We start from the raw sequence: 27,878 nt of genomic DNA, 5'->3' as shown, positions 1-27,878 counted from the left end.
CTGGCCTCAAACACTGGCCAGCAACACAGAGCTGTCTGTGATTCTCTGTTCTGTGCACTATTTTTCATCTTCTACAAAGAATTCTCTTCTATGCCACCACCCACCTCCTCTGTCTCTTCCTCCACCTTCTTTTCTACCTCCTGTCCATGCTTCAGAGCCCACATAGGGGTCCTCAGTCCAGGCTGGAGCTGTGTTCCCCGTTACGTCTGCCGTCACCGCCCTCTGCACTCAGGCGCTGTGATACCTCTGTCTCATCTGACACAGAACTTAGGACTTCCCCAGGACAGGATGGGTCAACACTGGCCTCTCGCGCTGTCAGTGCTCTAACACAGAGCCTACCCCAGAGCAGCTCGGTGTCTCATGAATTATAATGGAAGAGGAAGGCAACTTGGCATGAAACCACAGTACAGCTGCTTAGATCCACACAGTGAGACTCGTGCTCACCTACTGAAGTATGTGAGGGGGTAATGAACTGCATGTGCCCCCCAAAACCATGGAACGGGTTTGGGGTACATGTCATGGGCTCCTGATCAGCCCATCAGAAAAAAACAGCAAGACAACTTGACTTGTACCATCAGGAAAGTCATATGGGGATGGCCTTTCCCGTCCCAACACCCTGAAGCTGCCTCTGATTGCAGAGCCCTGACTCCAACCCCACTCTCCTGCAGTGGCGGGGTGGCAGGAGGTGCCAGCAGAAGGCGTGGCTGTGGGTGTCAGGGAAAGCTTCACTGAGAATAAGACATCTCAGCTAGAATAAGACATCTGGCCTGGAATATGGCCAGAGTCCACCACATGAATGGCTGGACTTTCACATCCTACAGTGCTTTAAGCGTGAATGCTCAGAACCCATCCCAAGGGTTCCAAGTTGAGCTCCCACAGTGAACGAGCCAGGGAACAATGGTGTCTTCTTTAGAGGGGACAGATAAGGATGGTGAGTGGAGGAGGTGGACGTCTCCTGACCCAGGACAAGAGGAAAGTTCTGGCCATATCCCTCCAATCCCTGACTCTCGACCAGGCCCCCCAGTACTGGCAAAGGGAGTCCAAGGAAGGTGACACCCATCCCTGCTCAGTGAGTGTGGCACTGGTGGGCTGCTGAGCAGACTTCCCAGACTAGGTCTATGGAGACAACAACAGCCAGGGCCCTCTAGGTAGCCGCACAAGTCTAGCCAACAGGCCTCTGTCTCTCGGGAACTTCCAGTCAGGCCTGGGCAGGCAGGGGTGGGGATCTGTGGTTGTGGGATGGTTGAAACCAGCTGTGCTGAGAGCCTGGCCAGTGAGTTGGGAAGGCCTGGGTTCTGCTCCTCCTGCCTCACCCATCATGTGAGGCTTTGGGGGAGACGTCTGCCCATCTGAAGTTCAGGTAAATCCTAGGCAGTCGGCGTTAAACGGAATCAGGAGCCTTAAAACATCTTTGAAATTGCAAAGACTTGTACATGTGGGCAGGATAAATTCTTGATTTGTCATTAGTTGTGAATGTTAGGCCTTCTTCTCAGACCATAGTGCCAAGCTGGCACTCCGACTGCAAAGCTTTGGAACTCGTTGGAGGTGGGGATGTTTGGGCTTCTAACATTGGTCACGCTGCGTGGAACTCGGGAAGAGTGCTGAGCTGAAGCGAGGGCCCTGGCTTCCAACTGCAGCTCTGCTACTAACCAGTCCTATGCCTGCAGGCAAATCATTGCTCCTACTCCTTCCTGAGTTCAGTTTCCTCACTGTAAACAGCCCAACAATGGTAGGGCCCTGCGGAAAGTGCTCTGAGGCTCCATTCACCACCCCCCAGCTAACTAGAGCAGGTCCCCCTTCTTAGGCTGGGGAGGGGGCTCTTTGTGGAAGTGAGAGCTGCCGTGGTTGGGGGTGAGGCAGTGCAGAGTAGAGGACAAGGCGCTGTGGCATTCAAAGTGCCAGGCAAGTAGGCTGAACTACCCCTGGCATGGTGACAGCCACTTCAGGACTGGGCGAGTTTCCAGCCCTCCTCGGTCTGCTTCCACCCTGCAGAGTGGAGAGGACCAGGCCAGCCTTGTAGAGTCCCCGGGAAAGCTCGTGGGAGACTGGACATGAATGCATCAGACAGAGCTGAAGTGCAATGCAATTTATTTATTAATATAGAATAACAAAAACGATGGAACTCATTTCTGCAGCTACTTAGGTCTTTGTTATAAGGTCTTGGTCACTTTGTCTGGACTGGCTGTGACCTTCAGCTCCGGAGTCTGAGCTAGAAAGACGTTCCAGTAACCTGTATGGAGGGAGGTGGAAGAGAGAGGAGGGTGTGCATGTGCACACGTGTATACAATAGTGCACGTACAACATGCACACATGGGCAGGTACAACAGAGGTCGTGACTCTGCTGTAGGCAGAACAAAAGTTTAGGGTAGGAGCAACTGTGTGGGCTCCGGGCAGAGCCTGCAGGGAGGGTGGAGATGAGTATCTCCCTCATACAGCTCTGCTAAAAGATGCCCCCTTCAGACAAACTGCACTTCGGGGCTGGGCTGGGCTCCTGACCAGCTGGTAACATCCCCATCAGTGACCTGCACTCTCCTACTTGAAGCCCCACCTGGCTCCATCTTCCTAAGAGTAATGCAGAACAAATTCAGCACAAAGGCAGGTTTCAGGGAGAACTATTCCAGAAGAAGCGGAGTGGGCACACCAGGGTTTGGGGGCTCAGACCTCCCCCAGCCCCAAGGCCAAAGCCAGCCAACCTGCTCTGCCTCACCTTTCCTCTCTTGCTTCCAAGTTGGGAACCACCCCCCACCAACAGCCCCCAAGGATTCCTGTGCTGGGAGCTGACGTTTGTGCCTGACAGCCCGCACCCCCAGGCCCTCCTGGCACCGGCGGCCTGGGACCTCCCCACGAGGTCCGACCTCCTTCCTGCTCTCCTGGTCCCCACCCCTCAGCCCAAGGTCCCACCTTCGTGGGTGCCGATGAGCAGCCGGAAGTTCTGTGCCTCTTTCTGGAAGTCCTGCTTCCTGACTTTCTTGATCTGAACCAAGTGGAAGATTCCTGAGGGTAGAGACAAGGGCATGAGCAAGACAGGCGGGGCCTCGCACTCACTGAGGAGGGTGATAGACTCTGAATTGATCCAGCTGCCTCCCTCTCCAACCCCCATTCTGATCAGACACCAAATCCTGTGGGAAATTCACCTAAATGTTTTGAATCTGCCACTCTCCTTCCTCAGGTCCCTGCTGTCCTGTCCAGCTTACTGGATGGGTGGATGGATGTACAAATACATGGACATCCAATCTAGGGTCCTGAGCCCCTTTGCTCCCCTTGTAATCCTTTTTGCAGACAGGGTTTCACTATGCAGTTCAGGCTGGCCTTGAGTTCATTATGTAGCCCAGGCTGGCCTTAAACTCATGGTGATCCTCCTGCCTCAGCCTCCAGAGGGCTGGGATGACAGGCATGCACCACCATGCCTGGCTCTCCTTTGTAATCCTAATGATGGTCATTTGACATGTGCATGTCATTCTGTTGGTCCCCTTCTCTGACTTTCTGTCACCTCCACAATAAAGCCCACGTACTTCATCCTCTTTTCTCTCCTGACCCTGCTCCTATCACCAGCCCGATATGCTCTCACACAGCTAACCTATCCTACAGCCCCAGAAAGGAAAGAAGGAGGGAAGGAAGGAAACAAGGAGGAAGGAAGGATGGGCAGCAGGAAGGGAGGGGAGGTGGCTGGCTGGCCCATACAAACTGGTCGGGGTTTTCTTTAGGCATGGAACACGGGGTAAAAGTCAATCTCTGCTTATTCAGACACCAGAGAAATTGAGTTATAGCGCCCTGGCTACTGTCCAGGCCTAACCAAACACATGAAGCCCCCCAGTGGAGTCACAGCTTCACGAATGCCAGCCCTTCTGCTGGTATCTCCTGCTTAGCCAAGTGAATCACTCACCTGCCAAGCTTAGCAGGAATTCTTTCCTAGTGGATTTCCAAGGCAGTTCTAACTCCTCTTGGGGCACTCACAGAACTTGGCTTGTTTGTCATTGTACCCATCTCTAAGGTGCTGTCATTACATCTATTTCTACCTCCTCTACGAGACTTTGAACTCCTGGAGGGCTTTCCTCTTGGGGTCCTAGCTTGGCCCACATTAGGCATGTAGAATGAATCCCTGGGTGGATGGATGGATAGATGGACGGATGGATGATGGATGGGTGGACGGATGGATACAGATTCACTCTAGAAGAAGCCCTGAAGGGACAGTATTTGCTAGATCCCCTCACTTTTGTGTCTCATGGGGACGTGGCCACTGGCACCACACATGGCACCGAGGCACTGAACACATGGTTGTGCGGCCACACCAGCTGTTACCCACCAAAGCCTCTGGCCGGAAAGAATAAACAGAACCAGGAAGGCCCTTGCTAGAGTAGCATCACCATCAAGAAAACCAAGAAGCCGGGGATGTAGCTCAGCGGCACAGTGCCTGGCATGTGCGAGGCCCTGCGTTCCATTCCCAGTAACCAAAAGAAAGGAAAAGAAAAGAAGAAAAAAGAAAAGAAAAGAAAAGAAAAGAAAAGAAAAGAAAAGAAAAGAAAAAAAGAAAATCAAGAACCAGATTGCGACTCTATCAAAGGGAGTAGGAAACACTGATCCTGGGACAGTCTCATGAATCAGGAAATATCTAGCACTGTCCTAGGGACCCTCTGCCTAGCTGCCAAGGGCCAGGAAATAGTGGCTCCAAAGACCCAGGCGCTGCAACAGAGAGGCAGGCAAAAAGCATGAAAGGAAATGTAGACCGGTCCTTCTGCAAGCCTGCGACTGCATGCTCCACAGGGCACAGAAACATTGAAAAAGAGGCGACAGGGGTGAGGGCGGTCCGTAAAGCATGATAGAAAGGAAAAGCTCTTTGCCTTGGAATCAAGAGCTAGCTTGAGAGTCATGGTTGCCCCTGCTGCCCTTTGAAGGGCTGTGCCAGGTCTGATTGCAGCTAGGCTGTGTGGCACCCCAGGCAGATCTGGGGACGAGTTCCAGGACAGAGACAGGTTCCACTCTTTGTGAAAACAAACTGTCTCTGGGCCGAGCTGCTTGCAGTGCTGGGAGCGAGTCACCTCCTGGGGAGGGGCTTTGGGTTGGGCATGAGGGAGCAGAGATCAGCCAGAAGTTGCAGGGGGCTTCCACCCTTGAGGTCTTTTCCACCGAGACCCTAGACCCCCAAAGGCCTTTCACTCTAAGTCTCGTTCTGACCCCGCCCACCTTGTTCCCACTCAGCCTGGAGAGCATTTGTTTTGACCTCTGCAATCTGGGACCAGGAAGGAAGGACAAGGCTGATGGGAGATTTTGGAACTCAGGGTCCAGGAGACAGGAACTGTTGCTAGTGACAGGAGGGAGGGCCTGGCATAGTGAAGCTGAAGAAACCACACCCCTGCCTTTGTTTCTCTGGGCCCGTGACGATGAGCTTGGCCATGAGTTCCACCCACTCTGTCACATCTTGGGACTCCTTGGGTTTCTTCAGGCACCTCCTAAAAGCACAAGGTCATCCCTGGGGAAGTGGCACTGGGGACTGTTAGATCTGGTTTGAATCCTTCCTTTACTGTTTAAATTGTGCCTTTGAGCTGGTGATACAGCTCAGTGGCACAGTGCCTTCCCGGTGAGTGCAAGGTCCTGAGTCCCGGTACCAAAATAAATAAATAGTGCCTTTGAGAAAGTCATTTGACCTCTCAGACTGTTTTCTTATCTGCCAAAGGGGGTCTGAGTACGAACCTCTTCGGTTCCTTATGAGGGTTAAATGAGTAACAATGTATGTACTGAGCACAGCACGGGCACATAAGCGTGAGCGCCCTCCCTGTCGCTGCCGTCCTGCCTGCAGAGCACCCTCTTACCGCTCCAAATCCCTTGCACCTCCCTAAGTGGTGGAGGCCCGTCCTCTACAAAGCTTTCCGTGAGCAGCTCGCTTCCCAGTCAGTTCCTGCTGCACCCAGGTCATTAGGCTAGGCACAGAGGCTGGGGCGTGGGACTTTCTGGGGCCCCAGCACCTGCTGGGGCACGGTGCAGGGTTGTGGGGAGGCCCACATGCAGCCAGAATCAGTAAACTCTCAAAGCTCAAAACCATGGCAAGTCTTACTGAATCTAACTCCCACTCCGCGGCAGCCACCTCACCCAGGCCCGCTGCACCCTTTCCATAAGTGGAGGCTGCTCCTTTCTTTCCACTAAAGGAAGGCGCTAAGTGTGAGAGAGAGTGCTCCTTTCACTGAGCGGAAACCTGCCTCTCTGCAATCCTAACCAGCTCGTGTAGTGGGAGCAGGATGCTGACATTCTCAACAGCTACTGTAGGTCAGGGGCGGGCCCTATGCCATCACTTAATCCTCCAAAGCCCATCTTTGCCCAATTAACAGAAAAGAAAACTGAGGCCCAGAGAGGTCAAGAGGTTGCCTAAGATCACAGAGCTAAGAAAGAGCAGAGCCAGGATTCAAAGTGGCAGAGGTAGGATTTGAACCCAGGTCAGCCAGATTCCAAAGCCCCTGCTTGTGGTCTGACCATTGCAGTCACTGAGAATGTGGCTGTTCCCTCTGCCTGGGGCAGCTCTTTACAGCCATGAAGCCAGCAGTCCTGGCCCCCTGAGTCTTCTCTTCTGCAGGCTGAACAGTTCCACTTTCTTCGTCCATTCCTTCTACAACAGGGGGCAGAGTAGAGCAGGAAAAGAGCCGCATATGACCAAGACATAGGCTCTAGCACCCGTCTTCAACTTACTGGCTGTGTGGCCTTGGGCCAGGTACTTCACCTCTCTGAGTCTCAGTTTCCTCATCTGTAAAATGGGGATAATAATGCCTAACTCTCAGGATCATCGAGGATCAAATAAAATAGTGAATGTGGAAGCACTTTGGAAACTCTAAAGTGCTAAGCACATTGGTCGTTATTATCATTGTCATCATTCTTGTTGTCATTCCTTCTTCCTCTTTCCACCCCCACTCCCCCAAGCCCATCCTCAGTGGAGGAAAGTAACCTTGTCACCAATTTTCATTTAAAGAGTTTAGTTTAGAGCATGGCCTACTGTTTCACTCTACCCAGGGAGTTTATGTTTTATAAGAAGAGCCTAAGACTCAGCAAATTATCAAGAAAATGCCTCTTGACCTTTACTTGGTGATTCGGGCAGCCTGGTAAATAGAGTGTTTTCTCACAGAATGAGAAATATATTCTGAAGTCAACTTACCGTAGAGTGATAGGATCCACCACTAAGAAGAGGCCGAGTGCAACCAGCCTCAAAACCTCCTGCTCTGGGGATGCTGTGAGGGTCTCTTAGTTGCAAAGCTCTCCCATATGCACTGGCAGAATCTACCATTAGCTATGGATTCCTTAGAGTGGCTCCTTGCAAGGTGTAATAACCCCTTCTGCCCAGGAGAGGGAGCACTTCAAGGCCAAGCGTCTCAGTGTGTGAGCTTATCAGAACTGTCAGAGAATCGCAGGCAGAATCAGGGACTCTTAAAATCAGGGATTCTTACACCCGGAAAGGGCAGCCAGAGGCAGGTGGCAAACAAAATGTTCCTAAGTCCCCTGTGGAGTCTGGAGGACAGAAAGAGGAACAGGTCAGAGGCACACCCAGCCAGGAGTGGGTCACTCACCTTTTACCAGTTTCCAGAGGTAGATCTCCACCTGGTCTGAGGCCTCATGCTCCAGGGCGAAGCGATGCAGGCTGTCTGGGCTTGGGGATACCGACGTGTGGATGAGGACGCGGCTCGGTGCCTTGGGACACCTGGTGGAACTGATCTCACTGTGGCCAGGATCTGCCCTGTCCTCTGGGAAAGACAAGGAGCTCATAAAGCATTGACTCTTTCTTGAAGTGACTTCCTTGAAGTTTTGATGTTCTAAGCTCTATGATTTCATGGAGTCCAGAACATTATTTGATTTTACATCTATGTCTGAGTCTGTTACTTTAACGTCAGACAGATCTATTGAAGTCCACTCCTGTGCTTCTAGCAGCTGTAGCCCCTGCCGCTGAGTGCATGCGCCTCCTCCTCTGAGATATTCTAAGTGGCCCCAGTGAGAGGGATCTAGGACTCACTCTGGCCAGTATCCTCCCTTCCCCAGCACCTCCTTGTACCTGGGCAAATCTTGCAGCACTTCCCGGCCGCTCTCTCCGGGTGACGGCAGGGATACTCAGTGGGGCAGGTCATGTGCTGGCAGTACTGGCGGCCGTCCTGACAGGTGCACCGGATGCAGGGGAGGGGGCCAAAGGAGGGGAACACTGGATGCCACACTTCCCCGTGGGAGTATGTCTTTCCCCTGTACACACAGGCTGGGGCGAGGAGGGCAGGAAGGGAGGAGTCAGTGGGCAGGGGTCCCTTGGGGAGCCCCCTTCACCCAATCTGGGCCAGTCACACTGCCTGCAAAGTGCAAGCCACAACATAAAACCTGTCTTCTGGCCCCGACACCCTCCATCTCAGCATCCAGGGCTGAGAGCACCAAGAAGGACTTGTTAAAGATGGAGAGCCCTTCCTGGCCTTGGGGGATCTTTTGGTGGGGCAAGAAGAGTGCTGGCCTGGCAGTAGAAGACCTGAGATCGACTTCTGTCATGACCTGCCTGTGAAAGCAGGTCTCCTTCCTCCTCTCTGCCTCAGTGTGCCATCTGTCCAATAGACTAGGATTCGGTAGCCCCGTGGCTTCCCCTCCCCATTGGTTAGGGAGCCCTGCAGAGAAGCTCCTGTCTTCCCCTTCTGCAGCCACAGCCACCTCACTTCATCCCCACTGGCCCCTGCAGCTCCTTTTCTGCTCCCTCCTTCATCTCAGCATCGCCTTATGTTAAAATAATTCATCATGTGTCTGTCTCCCCTGCTGGTCTAAGCGCCCCTGGATGGCAGAGACCATTTTTCATCTCTCTCTTATTTCTCCTCCATTTCCCATTAAAGATAAGAGAGAGGCTCAAAAAATACTGTTGTACAGTTCCAGAACTTGTTTGGTCACTCACTGGGTACTCTGCACCTTGGGGTCCCTGTCTGTCAAACAGGCGTTACACTCGAAGGCCTTCAAGCATTAGTTCATTTTGACATTCTATGCATTACAAGCACACAGCTAAGTTGAGACTGGGAACCAGAATAGTAGGGGGAGGGTGCGGGAGGTAGGAGCAGTTGGAGTCCCCCTTCCTCATCAACAGGTTGGAGGAGGGTTCGGTCCCCACCTTTGTTATGTGTATCCTTCAGGACAATCTTGACAATTGTGCTGCCTGCCCCCTTTGGTCGGAAGTGGCGAGGGATAAAACCCAGAGGCGAGCTGGAGCCAGTGGGGGCCAGGGGGCCTGGGGCTCTCTTTCTCCCGCCTTCACTGGAACACGGGTCCTGGGAACGGCTCTGCAAATGGCAGGGAAGATGCAGGTCACTGAGAGCAACAGGCCACTGCTGGCGGAGGAGACATGAGCCAGGCTGCAGCAGGAGGCCTGAGAGTGGGCACCCGCAGACGCGCCAGTGAAGACGGGGCATAAACCCTAGACAGAAAGATCTAGCTGGGGTCTGAGACACTCTCAGATGAGGATCTTTGAAAACTCTAAAAAGATAGTGATCAGAAATCCAGTTGACCAACCCTTTCTCAGCCCTTGTCAGACCAGGTCCTTGAGTCTGGGGTGGGTGGAGGGTGCTGAGGTCTTGCCCTGGGAGACACAACTGACCAAGGATGTGAAGCAGTTAATAAGAAACAGAATAGCCAGCTGTGGTGGTGCACACCTGTGATCTCAGCACTCTGGGAGGAGAAGGCAGGAGGACTGCAAATTCAAGCCCAGCCTGGGCAGCTTGGCAATTTAGCAGGACCCTATCCCAAAATGTAAAAGATAAAAAAAGGGCTGGGGATTGTAGCTCAATGTGAAGACCCTGGGTCCAATCCCCACTACTGCCAAAAGAAAGGGAGAGAGAGAGAGAGAAAGAGAGAGAGATAGGGAGGGAGGGAGAGAGGGATGGAGGAAAGAAGGAAGGAAGGAAGGGAGGGAGGGAGGAAGGAAGAGTAGAAAGAAAGAAAGAAAGAAAGAAAGAAAGAAAGAAAGAAAGAAAGAAAGAAAGAAAGGGATCCTGTGGCGTGGATGTGAGCTGGAGAATTCTGTCTCAGGAAGCTAGGTGATGGGACAACGGGATGGGCCTCTGAGGGTCCCAATAGGCTCCAGAATGCCACTAAGATCGGGCCCCATCCAGAGACAACGGGTTTTTGGAGCTCAGGGACCATTTCTGAACGCCTGAAATCAAGGCCCCAAGACCCTGCTTCTCCAGGTCTTGGGAGGGCTGCAGGGACAGTAAAGGGTGGGTAGTGAAGGCAGCTTACAGGGCGAGAGATTGTTTCGGCACTGGTCAGCCCTCGGCCATGGGAGAGGAGCAAGGGTTGGTGGCAGGGAGCAAAGTCTATCACCTCCTTTGCTGGGGCAAGCGATTTACATCACTTCTTCTCCAGCCCGGTCCTGCCCCGTACAGTCTCTGAGTCAGAGACTGAGCCCACAAAAGCTTCCAAAGTAGAAGGTGTCCGAGGCCCCAGCACAGGCCCAGGCACACAGGAAGTTCTGAGGACAAGCCTGTTGAGCAGAACTGAGGCAGGAAGGATTCGGAGAAGCCAACCCCCAAATGGTGACTTGTCCAGGTCATCCGGAAGTCAGTGAGCAGCTGCTCAGGGCCCGGGACTAAGCCGAAAGTGTGGCTGGAAAGGAAGGGATGGCTCAGGTCCCGTGGCACAGGCCCCACCTGAGGAGGCCCAGCCTGGAGAAGGGGGACAAGCTGGCAGAGCAGAGATCCTGAGCTCGCACCCTGGGGATCCCGCTGTGCTCAGGACACAAAGACAGCAGGTGCAGTGGTCTACATCGTGGACATGAGGACTGACGCGGACTTGAGTTTGTGTGTGGCTCATTGTCCCAACTCCTTCCTCTCAGACCAGAGAGAGCCGAACTTTAGACAAGATCCAAAGGGGCCAAGCTAGAGTGAGGAACCGAAAGGCAGACCCCAGACAAACACCAGTGCCCCGGGAACCGGGTGGGGAAGCCTGACCCAAGCCAGAGGCGCCTCCCTCAGGAGGGCTGGTCCTGCATGCAGCCTGCGCTGAGGACAGACAGAGGCTCTGGACGCAGCACTGTCAGCGAGATTTCCAAGAGAGAAGAGGAGGCTTGGTGCCGGCTCCCACCCTGTGTGGCAACCTGTTCTCTGCCAGGAAGGGGGCTGGACTGTGTAGCCGGCCCAGGGGACAAAAGACATGAGGACAATAACTGGTATTGCCCACTTCAGAGTCAGGCACATCTTGGCCCTGGATGCAGCTTCCCCTGCCCTCCCTAGGGGAGAGCTGTGTACTCACCGCGCCCCCCTGTGACTGTGTGGGGTCCTCTTCAGCTGACTTCTCACTTGCCCCGTCTGGAAACTCAAACAGAAGCTGGGTCAGCCTCAGCCTCCTCAGCCTCCGCCTGTAAGCTCTGCCCTTCCCCAAACCTCGCCTGCCCCAGGGGCACTTACCCCTTCTCACCGCAGCCTCTCCTTCCCCCACAACAGGGTTGCACCCTCAGTTTCCCTGCACTGACCTCCGGTCACCATTAGGACTGAACTGCTTGGCTGGGCCAGATCACCGTGTTTGATGTTTGTCACCTCTGGGACACTGGGCCGTCCCTGAGTGCCCATCCTGGGAGGCCCAAGATCCCAGAATGCCATGCCTGCAGCCAGTTTAGTCGTAGTCTCCCGGACAGTCACTCCCATCTACACTTGAAGTCACGGGGCCTTGGTTTTCAGCACGCACTCCCAGGGCCCTACCCCCGGCCCCTCTGCGCCTGCGGTTGGTCACCTTAGGACTCTCCCAGCCACCATTCCCTGGGAACCGGCGCACCTAGCCCTTCGGAGTCTTGCAGCCTCGCAAAGCCCTGAGTGGGGCTCTCTCATGCTAGCCCTTGCCTCGCTGCAGCCAGGCTCCCTCTGAACATTCCTGCTTCAAAGACCCAGAACTTTGGGCTCAGGCTGTTGGAAATCTCTGCAGCTGAACTTTCAGTGTATGTCCAGCAGGTGCCCAGGGAGGGCAAGGACTTTGTGGAGTTAGCTGCAAGAACCAGGCCTATATTGGAGTCACCTCATGCCTGTCCAGCATGTTTTCCAGAATGCCAACATCCGGGGACACATGCCCCTGGGCAGCACCCCCCTACCTGAATGCTGCCTCCTCCGGGAAGCTTTCCTTGGCCGCCCCAGTACACAGGAAATGGTGTGACCACTTCTCTCTGCCCAAGCCTAGCCTACAATTCACTAGCCATGTGCTGGCCTCTCCATTTCATCCAGAGATTCCACCTGATTGTGGCTAACAGAAGTGTTCTGGGCCCTGCTGTGCCCTGAGGAAGGCAGGGAGACTCGACCCCGGCTTGTTAGCCCCTCACCTGCTGCTCTTGCTCCTCTCTGCCTGTCTGACGGTCGGGACCGCGTCCCCTCATCGCAGGCCCTGAAGCAGGGCCTCTTCCACTGCAGCCAATTCCTTCCCTCCATGCTGATCTGGCAGTATCTCTCCTCACTCCCCTACCTCCTGCTTGTGCCCCCTAGCCCCACTTCTTAACCCGCTCCACTCCCACCCGGCGCTCCTGGGCTACAAGGCACCCAGAGCAACATGCAGGACATGGGAATGTCAGGAATTCGCACCCCTGGGGTGAGCTTTTACCTATAGGAGCAGGTGAATGGTTGGGTAGATTCTCACCTCTTCCTCTACTACCGCTCGACTTTTCTAAGGAGAAGACCACTCAGAGCCCAGGGTCACACTGGCTCAGCAAGCAGAGGCCTGCTCCCAGACACATTCCTGGGTTGCTTATCTCCCCTTCCCTGCCTTCCTGCCCTGTCCCTCGTGCCTGCTTCCCAGAACTACAGTAGGAACAACAGTGTCCCATCAGCCTCTGCTATGGGCTCTACTTCCCAGGGGAGTCCAGGGCAAGCCACCATCGTCCTGGGGAAGGAACGGTCTGTCACATGCTGGGTGCCCCTCGAGGCTACTCCTGGCTCACAGAGTCCACGGCTAGTCCGTGGGGCCGGGGGCCGGCGACACTGTCGGATTTAGGGACAGGCTCACCTTTGCAGGCCTGGCAGCAGGAGTCAGGCAGCGGGAAGGGCGCGGGGCAGCCGGGTTCAGGGCAGGTCATGAGGCCACAGTAGATCTGTCCCTCCTGACAGACAGAGCAAACAGGGGCTGGACGTGAGCTCTGATGAGGACCAGCCTTCAGGGGTCAAGGAGCCCCCTTCCTTGTGAGCAAATGGCCTCAAGGTCTGGAGGGGCACAACCTGAGGTCGGGGGCAAGGCCCAGCCAGCTCAGGTTCGTCCCTGCACCCTCCTCACTCCTGCTCCCAGCCCCGAAGAGATTCATTTTTCAGTTTCTGCAGCTTTTTGTACCCTGTCTTCCCCAGTCTCCCACCGTAGCCTGTGAGGGGCTCCTCCCCACCTTCCAAATGAAGGGAACCCCAGCGTGTGTGTGGAGGGCTGTGGCATCAAGTCAGACAGCCAAGGCAGAGCCCAGCCCTTAGGTTTTTCCCACTGAAATCAGTGTCCTTCTCCCCTGGCCTGGAACAGGGGCTGGGTGCAGGGTGGAGTGTGGAGGACATGCGGGGGACCCAATAGGTGACACCTGTGCTTATCTTCCTCTTAAGGAAAGCCCTGGGCCTCCAACTTCAGAACCCAGTCTTGAAAGGCAAGAAGGCAACCAAAGAGCCTTCTGGGAGTCAGGAGGCCAGATGACTTTGATAAAGACCTCTCTGGGCCTCAGTTTTCACCTCTGTGAAATGGGGACACACACACCCATCCAGTTGCAAAGACCAGCTGAGAGGATGGTTGTGAAAACTGTCGAAAGGGGCAGTGTTTGTGGGGGAAGCGGTGTGACCCTGAGTCCTCTTCCTAGTTCTTCCCAAGAGTCAGAATGTGACCCTCAGAGGAGGCCAGGAGTCAATCAGCCCCATAAACAGGGATGAGAAGAAGAGAAGGGGAACCTAAGTATCCAGGGAGAATGGACAAAGGAATTACTAGCATGTTCTTCCCAGGCCACCAGCATCATCTCTGCCTCTCCCCTCAGCTCCCTCCTAACCCCCGCTTCACGTGCGCAGCACGATACAGAGAAAGGACATGGGCTTCTGGGGTTGCATAGCCTTGGGTCTGCATTCTGGCTCTGCCACTTACTAGCTACATGGCCTTAGGTGAGTCACTTAACTGCCCTGAGCCTCAGTTTCCTCATCTGAGGAACAGCAGTAGTGATATCCTTCTCCTAGAGCAGCTGGGATGCTATAATAAACGGGCATTTCCATGAGCCTAGGGGTACAGCACACTAGACCACTGGGAGAGTCCCAGGCCCTGCGAAAAGAAACCTCTAGCTAGGCTGAGGAACAGGCACTCCTCAGTATTTGTAGGTTGTTTGGAGCCCAGATACTTTAAGATCCAGCCTCAGATCACTGGGGTCCTCTCTCTGAAGAGATGGGCAGCAGGCCCAAGGCCACACAGGGAGTCAGAGCAGAGCTGGACCTCAAATGTAGGTCTCCAACACCTCGTGTAGAGAAGACATTAGAAAAACCTAGTCAGACTCCCTCATGGACTAAGTGGAACTAAGGCCGGAGAAGTCTGACGACCACCTGGTGAGGAGACCGGGAAGGCAGAGGTTTCTCCTGCCCATCCGCAGCTGAGGTAAGAATAATGTGCCGAGAGCCACCGCAGACCTGATCAGATCCTGCTTGGCTTCAGTCTCTGTGCCCGGCTAACAACGCAGTCAGCCCTGCATTTCCTCAGGCCCAACCCTGACCACAGGCAGGAGGAGTTCAAGTAACTTCAGGTTACATTTCATTGCTACCATCTGGCCTCATCTCTGCGCCCCAGGACTGACAATGATCATTCACGCCTTTATTCTGCAATTACTACAGGGCTCTTCTGTATATCAAGCCCTGGGCTGAAAGTAGCAGAGAAAACAAACCAAATGGGTATGTTCTGGGGCTGGGGCTGGGGCTGTGTGGTTCAGTTGTCGAGCACTTCCCTAGCATGCCCAAGGCCCTGGGTTCAATCCGCAGGTCCCCCACCCCAAGCAATGTTCTTTCCTTGCAAGGAGTCCACCGGGAGAAACAAGAAACGGAACAGGCCATCGACTGTGGCAGGTAACCAGAGCTGTAACAGGGACCTTGGGAGAGTGTGGAGGAAGGTCAGAGGAAGGACCCAGAGGAAGGTCACCGATGCAGCTAGGGGCAGGGCATCCCAAACTCCAGAATGCCCTTCCTGCTCCCCAGCCCCATCCTTCATTCTGCTTTGCTGTGAGCAGGGGACCCCCCCCCCCCTGCATCCACACTGCTGTGCTCTTTGCAAGCTGGGACATTGGCCTGGGCTGCAGGGACAGCAAAAGCTCTTACTGTGCAGCTGCAGAGGACACACTGGTTGGGCAGGCGGGCAGGGAACAGCTCACGGACACTGAAGATCTCTCCATGTTGGTACATGGTCCCGTTGTGCTGGCAGGACTTGGGGGGGGCCCGGAGCCCAGAAGGGGTGTGAGGTTCTGTAGGTGCGGAGGGACAGGAGGAAAAAGAAAAAGGGGATTTTTTTATTTGTTTTGTTTGGTACCGGGAATCAAACTCTGGACCTCATGCTTGCCAGGCAGGCGCTTGTGCCACTGAGCTATATCCCCAGCCCCAAAATGAGGTTTTGTGTGCATCTGAAATCTTTGCCAGATGTAAATAGACCACCTTTCTAAAAATTATGCATTTTATCTCTTCTTGGCATTTAAACTGAGCTCCACCTTGGCTTTCCCAGCCATTCCCCACATCATCTAACCAAGACGTCCTGCTAGTACCTACATCTGACCATGGCCCTCCCTCCCACAGTCTCCACCACAGCCTTGCAGCCCCTTGGTATCTGAGATGGCCCTGACCAAAGCAAGAAGGAGAAGCCAGAAGCTTCAGCTCCACTGAGGTCTGTAAACACTCACGGAGCACTTCCCAACGCCAGGCACCGTTCTAGGCGCCAAGGCAGAAACAGCCGTGGAGTTACAGTCCCCGGGAGTCAGCTGACCTCCATTGTCTCTGTGCCTGGTGGTGTGAACTGTTGCCATTCACGCGCCACCAGGGCCCCCACCTGTTCGTGACTCAGCCCCCATCCTGCTGGTTGAAGGGGCAGCCCCCAGTCCCGAGAAAACCCACCATTCATTCAAGGCACCTTTGCTCAGAGCCTTCGCAGGAGCAGGGCCTCTGCTAGGCATGGGGAATGGAGTGATGACCAAGCTCAGCCCCTGCCATCAAGAAGCTCACAGCTGACTTGAGTGGAGAGACAAGCTGCAAACAGTGGCACTGCGGTATGCTAAGGTAAGGCACACGGGAGCACAGAAGCTGGGGTGGCAGAGGAGGAGCCCTGACTTGGCAGAGGAGAGGAGATCAGGGAAGCCTTCCTGAAAGGGCTGATGGCCACACAGTCTTTAAGAACAAGTACAGCTGAGCTGGCGAAAGGGCAGAGATTGGGGGGTAGGAAAGAGCATTGGAGGGTGAAGAGCACTGGGCCGAGGCGTGCGGAACCCTGAAGTCAGCCCGGAGAGGTAAGGACTGGAGTCAGCACTGGACGTGAAGGCACGATGCTTGTCTCTGGGTAGGACGAGGCTGGAGGCCTCTGCTCTCCCAGGGAACCCAGAGCCAGGAATCTTTATGACCCATGGTCAGATCCCACCTAGTAAATGGGTTCCTCCTCCCCAGGAGGGCCGAACGCCAGAGCCAGAGCTAAGGCAAAAATCTGAAGTCCTTTCCTCCCCCTCATCTTTATGCTCTGAACCTCCATTCTCCCACCCCTCAAGTTGGTCTTGGCTCTGGCTGCCCCTCACAGGCCACTTGGCTATGACAGTTTCTTCTCAGGCCGCTTTTTCTCTCTCTTCCCTTTACTACCTAAAGCTCCATCCCCACAGGCTCTTAGTATCCTAAAGTCATGGAATTATAGGCATCTAGCATTAGGACACATAGTGTCCTCAAATTTCAGCACCAGGAGGAACCTCAGAGTACAATGGATTCATTCCTCTGCCATCCCCAGCCCTGGGGTGGTAATCACTGTCTCCCCTACAGGATGGCTGTGGTTTGGATGCTGCTTGAGTGTGTGCAGAGGTCCATGTGTTGGAACCTCGGTCTCCCGTGTGGTGGCCTTGGGAGGTGGAATGACCTGTGAGAGACGGGGCCTAGAGGAAGTTGATTAGATCACGGGGGGCATTGCCCTTGGAGGGGAGCAATGTAGTCCTCACGGGACCCCAGTGCATTCCCATGAGTCAGTATAAAGCATGCTCTACCTCCTTCTGCACACAGCCAGTTCCCTCTCCATTTCTCTGCCACGTTGTGACCCTGACAGACGGGGCCCCATCAGAAGGGCAACCAGATCTTGGACCTTCAGCCTCCAAAACTGTGAGCTAAGTAATCTTCTTTTTTTTAGAAGTACCCAGGTATTTTGTTACAGCAACAGAAAATAGATAAATGCAAGGACCTCCCAAAGCAGGATCACTCACCTTTCCTGGAATGTGAGCCCCCACTTCCAGGCTGCCAGACAGACTGAAGCCCAGGTATGCCAGTCACCGTGCCAAGCAAGACCCAGTCTATCATTTATTTTCTCCCTCCCAACTGACCGTGAGAAGTGCATTGGTACCCGAGCCCCACTCGGCGACCCAGGGTGTTCCTGCCCTGAGCATGCCTGTGTCTCATCACCTCTGTTGTGTGGAGGCTGCACCGCTCCTCTCAGGGGCTTTACTCAGCCAGGGACCTGTGTCTGGGTGAGATAAGGGCCGATGGGCAGCAGGGAGGTCGGCACAGCGGAGGGCGGGACTACTTACCCACACACCTGGGACAGCACTGCTGCGGCTCCAGTACGGGCTGGGGGCAGTGGACAGGTGGGCAGCGGAGCTGATAACAGTTCACGTGGGCAGTCTGAAGGGGACACAAGGGTCAGCCCAAGGAACCACTGCCTCCCACCTGCGCAGGTCCGTTCCCAACTCCACCCCAACTGCAGAACTCTTGTTTTATGTCTGTGATTGGGGTTAAAAACAATAAATTCAAGTAAGCTCAGTCCCTTCCCTGCCCACAAAGGGGGACTGCCCCACGCGGTCCACTCGTCTGCATCCCCCCACCCAGAGAAGGGCCCTGGTCATGGATTTGCTCAGATGTTGTGCCCCTTCAAGGTGTAGGAGAAATACAAGTAAAAGCCTTGAGTCATTTTGACATTGATCTCAAAGCTTTGACTGTGCTATTATTGGGGGTAGGGTGGGGTTGAGACGGGGTCTCGCTTTGCAGTTCAGGCTGACTTTGAACTCACTATGTAGCGCAGTATGGCCTCAAACTCACAGTGATCCTCCTGCCTCAGGCGAGTGCCACCACACCCAGCCCTGACTGTGTTATCACAACTCTAGGGCTTTGTTCTTTTGACTCTGAGCCTGAGCCTGTGGGCAAGGGAGGAATGTAACACATGAGAGCAGGTGACCAGGAGGGGGAGAAGGCTGCAAACCTGCTGTGGAGAAGGCTCAGGGCTTTGTGATTCCCATGCTCTAAATCTCCGGGAGGTCCCGGTAACTCTGAACACAGCATTTGGAGTTGGCACCAGAGAAGGAAGGGCCCAGAGTTCTGCCTCTTTCTCAAGTACAGCAAATAAGAGAACTGGACCAAGAAACACGCATAGAGAGATGAACAGAAACAGGGAGAGAGGCCACCACCCCTTTGGGAGGTCTTCCCAGCTCTCCGGGCAGTGTCCAGGCCCCGCTCTGCCTAATCACACCTTGCTCTTCCCCTTGTTACAGCCTCATAGCATTGCATGGTGACGAGCCATGTACATCTGTCTCACCCAGCCAACCAAAGGGGTGGCCAGCACAGGCCCTCGCTCCACGTTAGGGCCTGCTAAGGTGCAAATGAGTGAATGAGCGAGTGATGCAGGACGACAGCAAGGAGAGGAGGCATAGATGACTTCTCTTAGGTGAGTGGACTCAGCTTTGTTCACAGGTGTGAAGTTGGTACAGAATGTTGCCAGCCTCTTTCCCCCACTCCTTCCCGCTGCCCTCTGCTCAGCAGAGGTCCTGACAGCACTTTTGCCCCACGGGAGGCCCCAGACTGGCCCCAGCCTCTTGGGGCTCCCTGCTGCCCAAGATGGCCAGAGATCACCACGAGGTCTAATTGGCGCTAAGGGGCCTCCGGGAGTCCACGGCACTGGCCTGAGCTGTAACAGTCGCCTTCCAGAGGCGTAGCACACGTGACAGCCACACCAGCATTAAGGGGTATACTGAGGCCCTCAGATGAGAAACTAGGGGGACTGCAGACTATGTCACCAGGAGAGTTAGAATCTCTTGACGCTGGCCTTGGAGGAGCCACAGGTTGTAGATGACCTGCAGCTCACAGCTGGGAATCAGGTAGAGACAGGCTGGGAGAGAAAGGGCCAGCAAGGCACGAGGCACCTGGTGAAGTCACTGTGGCCAAAGGGAACCTGTCAGGAGGGTCCCAGCCAACAGGTATTGAGTGGCTGCAAGGCAGGGCTTTTATATGAAAGATGCATAATTATCTCCTTTGTCTTCTTAACCACAACCTTAGAGTAGGTACTAGAGAAGCGAGACAAGACAGCCCCAGAGGCGAATTGTTTCCAGGCTTACAACAGGGTAAATACTGTTGCTGGGGCCCACGCCCTCACTGCACACACTGTGTCTGCCGAGCCCCCTTCTCAGCCCTCCAAGTGCAGCAGTGGGCGACACTGGCAAGCTTTCAGCTCCACTGCCCTTGCATGGTGGTGGCAGGAGATAGACCAGAAAACAGTAAGCAAGGAGGAACAAGACAGTTTCAGGTGTTGAATCTGTGGCAAGGATAAGGCAGAATAATGACTGGGTTAACAGGGTTAACTATTTTAGAAACAGCTGCAAGGGAAGCCTCCTGAGGAGGTGACTTTCATGTGAGGGACTGGGAGACAAGAGGGAGCATTTGTGAGAGGGCCTGGGGGACATTCGGGAGGAGGGAGGGAGCAGGAGTGTTTCACATGTTGGAAGCACCCCCAGGATGCCGGCAAGGCTACAGCTCAGAGACCAAGTACGGACTGAAGCCGGGGCATGAGGCAGGTGGATTCCACAGAGAAAAAAACCTATTGGACGATTTTAAGTGTAGAATGACATGATCAGAACCAGCCATTCCTTGCTGTGCAGAATGGATTTTGAGGCGGGGACAAGGGAGGCCTCTCAGGAGGCTTGAGCCCAGGAAAGAGGCAAAGATGGCTGAGGTTGGGGCAGCGACAATGGAGAGGGGTGGACTTGAGTGAATTTCAGTGTTTTGGTCTAAGCAAACTCTATGTGTGTGTAGGGTGTGTGTGGGGTGTGTGTGTGTGTGTGTGTGTGTGAGAGAGAGAGAGAACTCCAGGCAAGGAGAAATGAATTAGCTCCAATATTGTGAAACTTGGACTTGGTCAACTGGACTCCATGATATGTCTGGAATTTTCTGTTATGGTTTCCTTTTTGTTCTCTGGCTATGCTTCATAAAGTTCTTTTGGAAATGGCTGATTGGCCTCAGATGTGCTAAGGAAACTCAAGGGGAGGCAGTTACGGGGGCAGGGGGAGGGCAGTGTGCCTGTCTGTGTCAGGTTCTACCTGAGGCCAACCTGGTAGAAGCCTTGGGAATCAGAGGGAGAGACTCTGGGAGGAGCGATCCCCACTGTCCCTCCTGCCCCGCCCCTGGCCGTCTCAGGAGCTCTTCTCTGCCCCTACCCCAAAGGTCTGTACGAGAGGCCTCTGCCTTCCTCTCTCAGTCTGAAAGGGAAAGAGACATGCAGGAGGAGCCAGCTCCAACTGACAGCTAGCACCCCCTCCCACCAAGCACCAGCACCCAGACAAAAGGAGCTGGGGACATGCAGGGTGGCTCCCACTGTGACTGGGCTAAAGCCAAGGGTTTTTCAAGCCTCCTCAGAGACTCCTTCTCCCACTCAACCTCACACCTCACCTGAGAATTCTGGCCCCATAGGTCTCATTTATTCCACTGGATTAATTGTAAAAGCTCTCTGAAGTGCTGGGTGGGTACTGTAGTTTGGATGTTGAAGGCCCCCTAAAGGTCTATGTGGCTTGGTCCCCTGATTGGTGCTACTGGGAGGTTCTGTGGACCTTCAGGAGGTAGGGCCTTGTGAGAAGTCTTAGGTCACTAAGGTCATGCCCTTGAAGGGAGTTGAAGGACTCTGATCTCTTCCTGTCTGTTTTGCTGTGATGTGTGCCTCACCATAGGCCCGAAGTAACAGGGCCATTTGATCATGAAGTAGAACCTCCAAAAGTGTGAACCGGAATACACCTTTTCTCTTTATAAGTTGTTTATCTCAGGTGTTTTGTTATAGTGACGGAAAGCTGACAAATGCAGTTGGTCTGAGGTGGCAGGAGACAGAAGTGAAAACAAAGATATGGTCTCTGCCCCAGTTGGTTCAACCTCTGGCAGGGCATTACCTTGGGCATGAGTGAAAGCCCAGAAAGACTTGTCCTCAGGCACTCAGTCAGGAGCCAGCTCCAACTGACAGCTAGCACCCCCTCCCACCAAGCACCAGCACCCAGACAAAAGGAGCTGGGGACATGCAGGGTGGCTCCCACTGTGCAGAATGGATTGAAAGCCCAGAAAGACTTGTCCTCAGACACTCAGTCAGGAGGGCTGGTCACTGACTGATGCACATAACTGTCAATAGTGACCAGGAGAAAGGGACAGAGAAAGTTACAGGGGTGCCCACAAGCAGAAACTATACCTAGGTGAAGGTCATTTGCTCATTTGGTGAAAACCTTGAAGAGCAAAGATGTGGGCCAGTGAAGCTGGGGGAGCATCTCCTGAGGACAGTGGGGACTCAGGTAGAGGGAATCATACATAGGCAGGAAGGAACAGGAGGGAAGGTCAGAAGGCTCCTCTTGGGCTGTCTGGGAGGCAGGGAAGCTGCCACCAGTGCGAGCTGAGAAGGCTGGGATGAGAGGTGGAAGGTCCAGGGCCTCAAACCAGTCCAGCCACTGACCTGCTGTATGACTTATCCCCAGGAGGCATACGGGGACCATGTACTCCTACTACTGAGGACTTGGAAGTGAGGGAACTTGCCCCAAGCCCCTCAGCTATCTGTGACAGCACAATTGGAGGGGGCCTCGCTCCAGGTGCCCCTGACTTCTGGGTGCATGCTGTCATCCCACCTTCCCAGGTGATTTCTCTGTAGGTCTACCAGACACACCTGCTGCAGATGGCTTGGTGGCCAGAGCAACCTACCTCAGAGCAGGTACAGCGCAGGCAATACATCACGCCTTGTGGCTCCAAGTAAGGATGCCAGCTCTCACCCGGAGAGTATCTCTTCTCGTGGAAAAGGCAGAACAGGTCTGGGCCTGGCAAACCAACACATGCTGTTAGTCCCAGGAGGTGCTAGCCCCAAATCTGCTGCATCCTTCCTCATTTCTGGCTCTAGGAAGTACATCATCTGGACCATCCTTCAAATGGTCTCTTCTATTCAGACAACAGAGTATCCACCAGATATGCTCTCCGAGTCAGAGCACAAAAATGTCTGATTTTAAATCTTGACTTGACCACACACTTGCTGTGTGGTTGGGCCCCTCTCCGAGCCTTAACATTATCCACAGGGCAGCAGGGGCTCAAGCAGTACAATGCTTTATGGACTTTGTTGCGGTGTGAATGTCAGCTATTATGATTAGATGGATATTATGGGGGTCAGTGAGCATAAATTACTTTGCTAAGGCCACACAGCAAGTTAGTCACCAAGCAGAGAGGGCAGTCTGTCTTCTCTCAGTCTAGTGCTCCCGGTACCCTCATAACCACACTTGCTTCTTTTCTTTTGTCCCATTTGCTTATTTATTTATTTTAACATCATCATGACTTTCTTTCCCTTCTCTATCCTCCTCCCCACAACACAACATGCACACACAAGCACACACACAGCATGCACACCCACATGCACACACATATGCACATACAGAGCCTCTGTGGGCCCTGTGACCCACCTTTTGAATAAAACAACTCATAGCAGCTTTCCAGCTTTTATACCAAACTATTTCCTTATATCATGACTTACCACGATGGAAAGGTGGTTAGGAAACTGACCTCTCCATAGCCCTAAACATCATCTTTGCTACTGCTCTGAGATGTGCTTGGGACATCAATTGCCTTCTTAATAATCTGCATATTGGTTGTTAATATGTAGGCAAATGCTTCTAAAAATAGCCAAAATACTAGAGTTGTAGGGCACTGGGTGGCTTCGCTGTCTCTCCTACAGTTCTGCTCTCCTCAAACCTCCAGCTCTCTTTCATCTGTCCTAAACAAGGCAACCCTCCCCTCACCTCTTACCTGCTCCCAATCCCAGCCCTGAGGCAGGCCTCCTCCTGTCCAGTACTGCAGGCTCTGTCCACCCCTCTGCCTCTTGCCTTATCCCTGCCAACAATTCTCCACACAGGTACCAGGGAGCAGGGTCCCAGAAAGGATGCTATCTTTCCAATGGGCAGGCTCTCCACTACCTGAGCTCTTTTGGGGAGGGATGAGGAGATGCAGCACAAGCTAAGTGCCAGCAGAGCTTTGTCAGATCAAATAAGATTGCAATCTGGAGAAAAGAATCAGCCTGAACTTTCTATATAAGTTACTTAATGATCTAAATGTTGTTTTGAGAGGGAAATGGGATAGTGCTTGCAGAGTGTTTACCAAGCCCAGTTCTTGATACTTAGTTGGAATGCGCCTGTTATATAATTATGATAACAATCTCAAAGATACCACCCAGCAGACATGATTGAATGTCGTGAAAACTGCCATAGCTTGAAATCTGGACTAAATGGTAATATCCACCCTGCAGCAGTTTTGCCTTTTATGAGAAAGCTAGATAAGAGAACAAAGTTCATAGACTCTAAGTGACTTGCCTAATGCCACCCAGCTACTGACTTGAGCCCAGCGCTCCAGGCTTCAAAGAAGAGCTCCTTTGGGCTCACTTCATCACTTACAGTTTTTAACCCAACCTCCAAGCCTAAAGCCTCAACTTCCTTCTCTCTCTGTTTTACTGGTCACCATCCCTCACTTTCTGCTTTTTTTCTCCCTCCTAGATTCTTACTGGTTTTGATTCTAAAAGTTGACTTTCATGCCTCCGCTTTCCCACTTTCTTGGAAACATGGGCTCTCATGCTTTGTGAATCACCTTCTGTTAGACTTTTGGGCTCACAGAATGGCAGGGTACTGCCAGCGGTACCCTGTTGGGTGGGCTGGGGACTCACACATAACGCCTGTATTCCCAACTAAGTGCCTGAGTGGGCTGGACCACAGCTCCTGGCTCACCCTTCTAGGGAACAGGAGCTCTAGGCCATTCCTAACCCTGAGGAACTTTTCTTTATAAGAAATTGAAACCAGTCTCTCCTAGTTCCTCACATTGCTCCTGTTTGACCCTTTTGAACCTCCCGGGATAAGGCTTTGGGGTCACTGTCCTAGGCTGTCAGTTTGTGATTCCACAGGCCGTGAGGCCCTTAGGAACACACAGCTCAGTTTCCTCCCTACCAGCTTCTCAGGCCTCAACAGTGGAGGGAGCGACCAGACAGCAGATCCTTGCCCCAGTGAGCCAGCAAAGCCTGGCTGGCCCGTATCAAATGAGCTGTGTTTATCTCTCAGCCTCTACTGGCAGAGGGTGGAACACAGGCCCAGCTGGGGGACTGGTCCAGCCAACCCAACTCTCCAAGGAGTGAATAATGTCTTTCTTCCTTAGTCCCCTCCCCCCACAAGGGTGGGGGTGATTTCAACACTGTGGCCACCTTAGGTCAGCCAGTTGCTGAAGAAACCCTGTCCTACCTTCCTTGGGGCGGCCCTAAAGCTAGTTTCCCTGCCAGTTGGCATCCCTTTACCTCCCCTTCTGCTCAGAATTTGAAGACCAAAGTGTCTCCGCCAATGCCTGAGGGAGGAGGCCCCTCCCCCACCAATAGGCCTGGCAGAGGCTGAGAATGTGGGGGGCCTGGCAGGAGGCCTCCTGTGGCCACAGTCCCCAACCCACCACACCCTTCAAGGTGAGAAGCCCAAGGAGGGGTGGCTATGCCTGGAGCTGTCTCTTCCTCTAGGGAGGTGAGTGCCCAGGGCCATGCCAAAACCCAGTGGAAGGAGGACCAGCTGGGCGTGCGGCCACCTCTGTTCCTGCGGCTCTGGCAGCAGCCCCAGCTGGGCCTTGTATGTGGCCAGGAGAAGGAGCTCTCACTCCTTAAGCTGCACATTCATTGTGAGATGTCCTCTCAGCCTCAGTTTCCCATCTGCAAAATAAGGGTATGGGGGAGGACTGGGACCTTAGGGCTTTTGTGTAGTTTATGAATCTGGATTTCAGATCCTGACATTCCAGTGTTCTAGGTTTCAAAGACTGAAGATTTGAAAATTCCCTGTTTCTGTGAGCCTGCATTTCATCAGAACCCCAACTTTCTGGAATTCTACGATACTGTGGGTCTAAGATCTGATCATTCCAAGACTCATTATTCTTGGATATGTTAATGGTCTCATCTATCCCAAGCTCTCAGGGGCTCCAAGTAGATTAGAGTGGGGTTCCAGGAGTCATGGGGGCCAATTCTGAGTGACACCGTGAAAGAGGCAAAGTTTGTTTCTAACATCTCCTCCTTTTCCAGGCACACCCTTTGTCCTCTGTGGCCTTTCACTCCTGCCCTGGGCCTGGCCCTGCTCCCTCTCTCACCCACCACCATTTTTCATGCCAGCCCCCAACCTGTGTGTACGTCTTTCTCCCCAACTCAGGGGCCAAGCAGGTCTTCTCTCTAAGACCTTTTAGAGTCAGATAGGCCTGGGTAAATCACAAATTTAGCTCTTATTGGCAGCCTGATTTTAGACAAGCTATGTAACCCTTCCAGGATTGTTTTCATATCTGTTAAATGGGACCAATAATAATGTCTCCCTCTCATGGTTGTTGCAGAATTAAATCAGATAATGTAGAAATACACCTTGAATGTTTACATAAAGTTGATTACAGTAACAGGCACATTGACATTAATTCCACTCAAAATAACTACCCCTCTCTTTGAGCACACTTATCCCATTGTTTTTCTACTTTCTGAAGCAGTTCTGGAAGTTCTCTGTGAGTGTCTTTATCAGGTGCGATAAAAAATATGGTGAATGTGCCTGCAGCATGCCATCCAACAGAGAGGCAGGCTTGTAAAAAGCATTACGGTGTGTCCTTATCAACCTTATTTACTAGATCAGGCATCACAAAACTTCTGGTTCTTCCCCAAAGTAAAAAAGGGGAAGATTTAAAAAGGTAAACTTTTAACATCTACTCAGGACATCAAGGCAGTCACTATAGTGTGACTAAAGAACTTCAAGAAAAGAGAACTTTCAGACAGGGTTCAGAAAGTAGCCAGAAGGTGGGCATGGTGGTGCACACCTATAATCCCAGCTCTCAGGAGACTGAGACAGGAGGATTACTGTGAGTTCAAGGCCAGCCTGGGCTACACAGTGAGTTCAAAGCAAGCCTGAACTACATAGTGAGACCCTGTCTCTAAAAGAAAAAGTAGCTAGAATGATGAGATAAGTGTGTTTGCCTCAAGGGGGAATATTCTGAGGGAAATTAATGGCAATGTGACTTTTACTGCAATAACTTTGAAAATTTAAATATTCACTGTATGTTTTTAACATATCATGTATACCTAGTTGAGTACACGTTAGATAATCACTTAAACAGTGGGTAAAAACAGACAGGCAAAACCCCAATCTGGGCACTGACCCTAAACTTCCTCTCTGCGTGTTTCTCACAGTATTTCTTTTACTCCCCGAGTTCTATGTAGCAGCCCCAGGCACCGATTAAATGCACGCACATCACAGTACTCACTGGAGTTAAATCTCCCAGGCCTCACTGCCACACCAGTGCTATTCCTGCAGTTCTCTGCTTTCTTCTAGACCCACTAACAAGCCAGGCTGGTCTCCCTTAATACCACATGGGCCCACACAGATCTCGGGCTGGGATGCAGAAATGACAGTGGCTCGGGAAATAGGCAGAAATGGCAAGTCTGGGGCATGAGAGGCAAGAGATCTGCCTGGAGAAAAAGGCCAAGGCTCTCCAAGGGCCTAGAGAGTAACAAGGGCAAAGAAAAAGCAAGGGAAAACCTTAATCTAGGGAGGCGGGAGTATGAGATCAGGACTGCATTTGGGACTGCTCACTGTGGTGGGCAAACCTACAGGCAGAGGACAGGGAGAGCTGTATGGTCATCCTGTTTGAGGTAGTGCGGCACCTACTCTTAGGGCTTAACCCAAAAGGAAGCAATATTAAAGGGCAAAAGTGCAGATCTGAGCAACACTTCATAGGCACAGTGGGTAGGCAGTGGGACCAATCAGATAGGAGATGGATAGAGAGGGTAAAGCGGCAGTCAAGGATGGGATGGCGGTCTGGCGCATGAACAAACAGGTGAATGTGATGTCAAGGTGGCCCAGAGCCACCTCCTTTGAGGACAGCTGCAAGCCAGCCTGCCACCTTGGACAGCATGAAAATGAACAGATGTAAGCAAGGTGACCACAGTGGTGTCAACTTCTGGGCAGGGTTCAGAAAAAAATCTACAGGAAAACGTGGGGTATGTGGCACAATAGGCAGTAAACAGTATTATTGTTAGTTATTTTACTTCCTGTTATTCACTCATTTATTGAGCTTTGTACCAAACTATATACACATCCATAGACCTGGCACGTGATTTAAGAAGATAGTGTCCTTGCTCCAGAGGAGCTCACAGCCTAATGAAAAAGACAGGCAACTGTAACTGATAAATGCTATGAGAGTGAGACCACAAGATCTTCAGGGCTGGGCCTTAGTGTTTAGGGAGGGTGGCTTCCCCTACAAAATCACAGTCGGGAGTGAACATGCTTCACTCGGGGCGCTGGGAGATGGTCTGATGGGTGCTAGCTCCTCTTCCTCAAAGAAGCATCTATTTCAATAGCTCACAACGTTCCTTACCTATCATCTTCTGTTCTTTCTCTTTGTCTTTCTTTCTTCCTTTCCTTCTCCTCTCCTCTCCTCTCCTCTCCTCTCCTC

At 52.9% G+C, this 27,878-nt stretch overlaps 1 protein-coding gene across 2 annotated transcripts in view; it reads right to left on the bottom strand.

The window, feature by feature from the left end:
* Positions 1-2,071: 2,071 nt before the first annotated feature.
* Chrdl2 (chordin-like 2) overlaps positions 2,072-27,878 on the bottom strand; it is a 31,968-nt gene continuing 6,161 nt past the window's right edge. Inside the window, exons 2-12 of one of the 2 annotated variants that reach the window (XM_005379912.2) lie at positions 22,107-22,219; positions 17,705-17,798; positions 15,267-15,409; positions 12,964-13,057; positions 11,233-11,288; positions 9,098-9,266; positions 8,024-8,218; positions 7,545-7,718; positions 6,676-6,730; positions 2,902-2,994; positions 2,072-2,230 (exon numbers count right to left, since the gene is read on the bottom strand). In XM_005379912.2, coding sequence (XP_005379969.1) covers positions 2,140-2,230; positions 2,902-2,994; positions 6,676-6,730; positions 7,545-7,718; positions 8,024-8,218; positions 9,098-9,266; positions 11,233-11,288; positions 12,964-13,057; positions 15,267-15,409; positions 17,705-17,798; positions 22,107-22,219 — 1,277 coding nt within the window. In that variant the 3' untranslated portion in view covers positions 2,072-2,139. The remainder of the gene's footprint in view (positions 2,231-2,901; positions 2,995-6,675; positions 6,731-7,544; positions 7,719-8,023; positions 8,219-9,097; positions 9,267-11,232; positions 11,289-12,963; positions 13,058-15,266; positions 15,410-17,704; positions 17,799-22,106; positions 22,220-27,878) is intronic. The other variant, XM_005379913.2, reaches the window with a different exon arrangement.

Source organism: Chinchilla lanigera, unplaced genomic scaffold (assembly GCF_000276665.1).
Source record: "Chinchilla lanigera isolate Chin_1 unplaced genomic scaffold, ChiLan1.0 scaffold00013, whole genome shotgun sequence".
NCBI classification, from domain to species: domain Eukaryota; kingdom Metazoa; phylum Chordata; class Mammalia; order Rodentia; family Chinchillidae; genus Chinchilla; species Chinchilla lanigera.
Note: the sequence above shows the minus strand (reverse complement) of the source record. Positions and strands in the feature narration are given on the sequence as shown.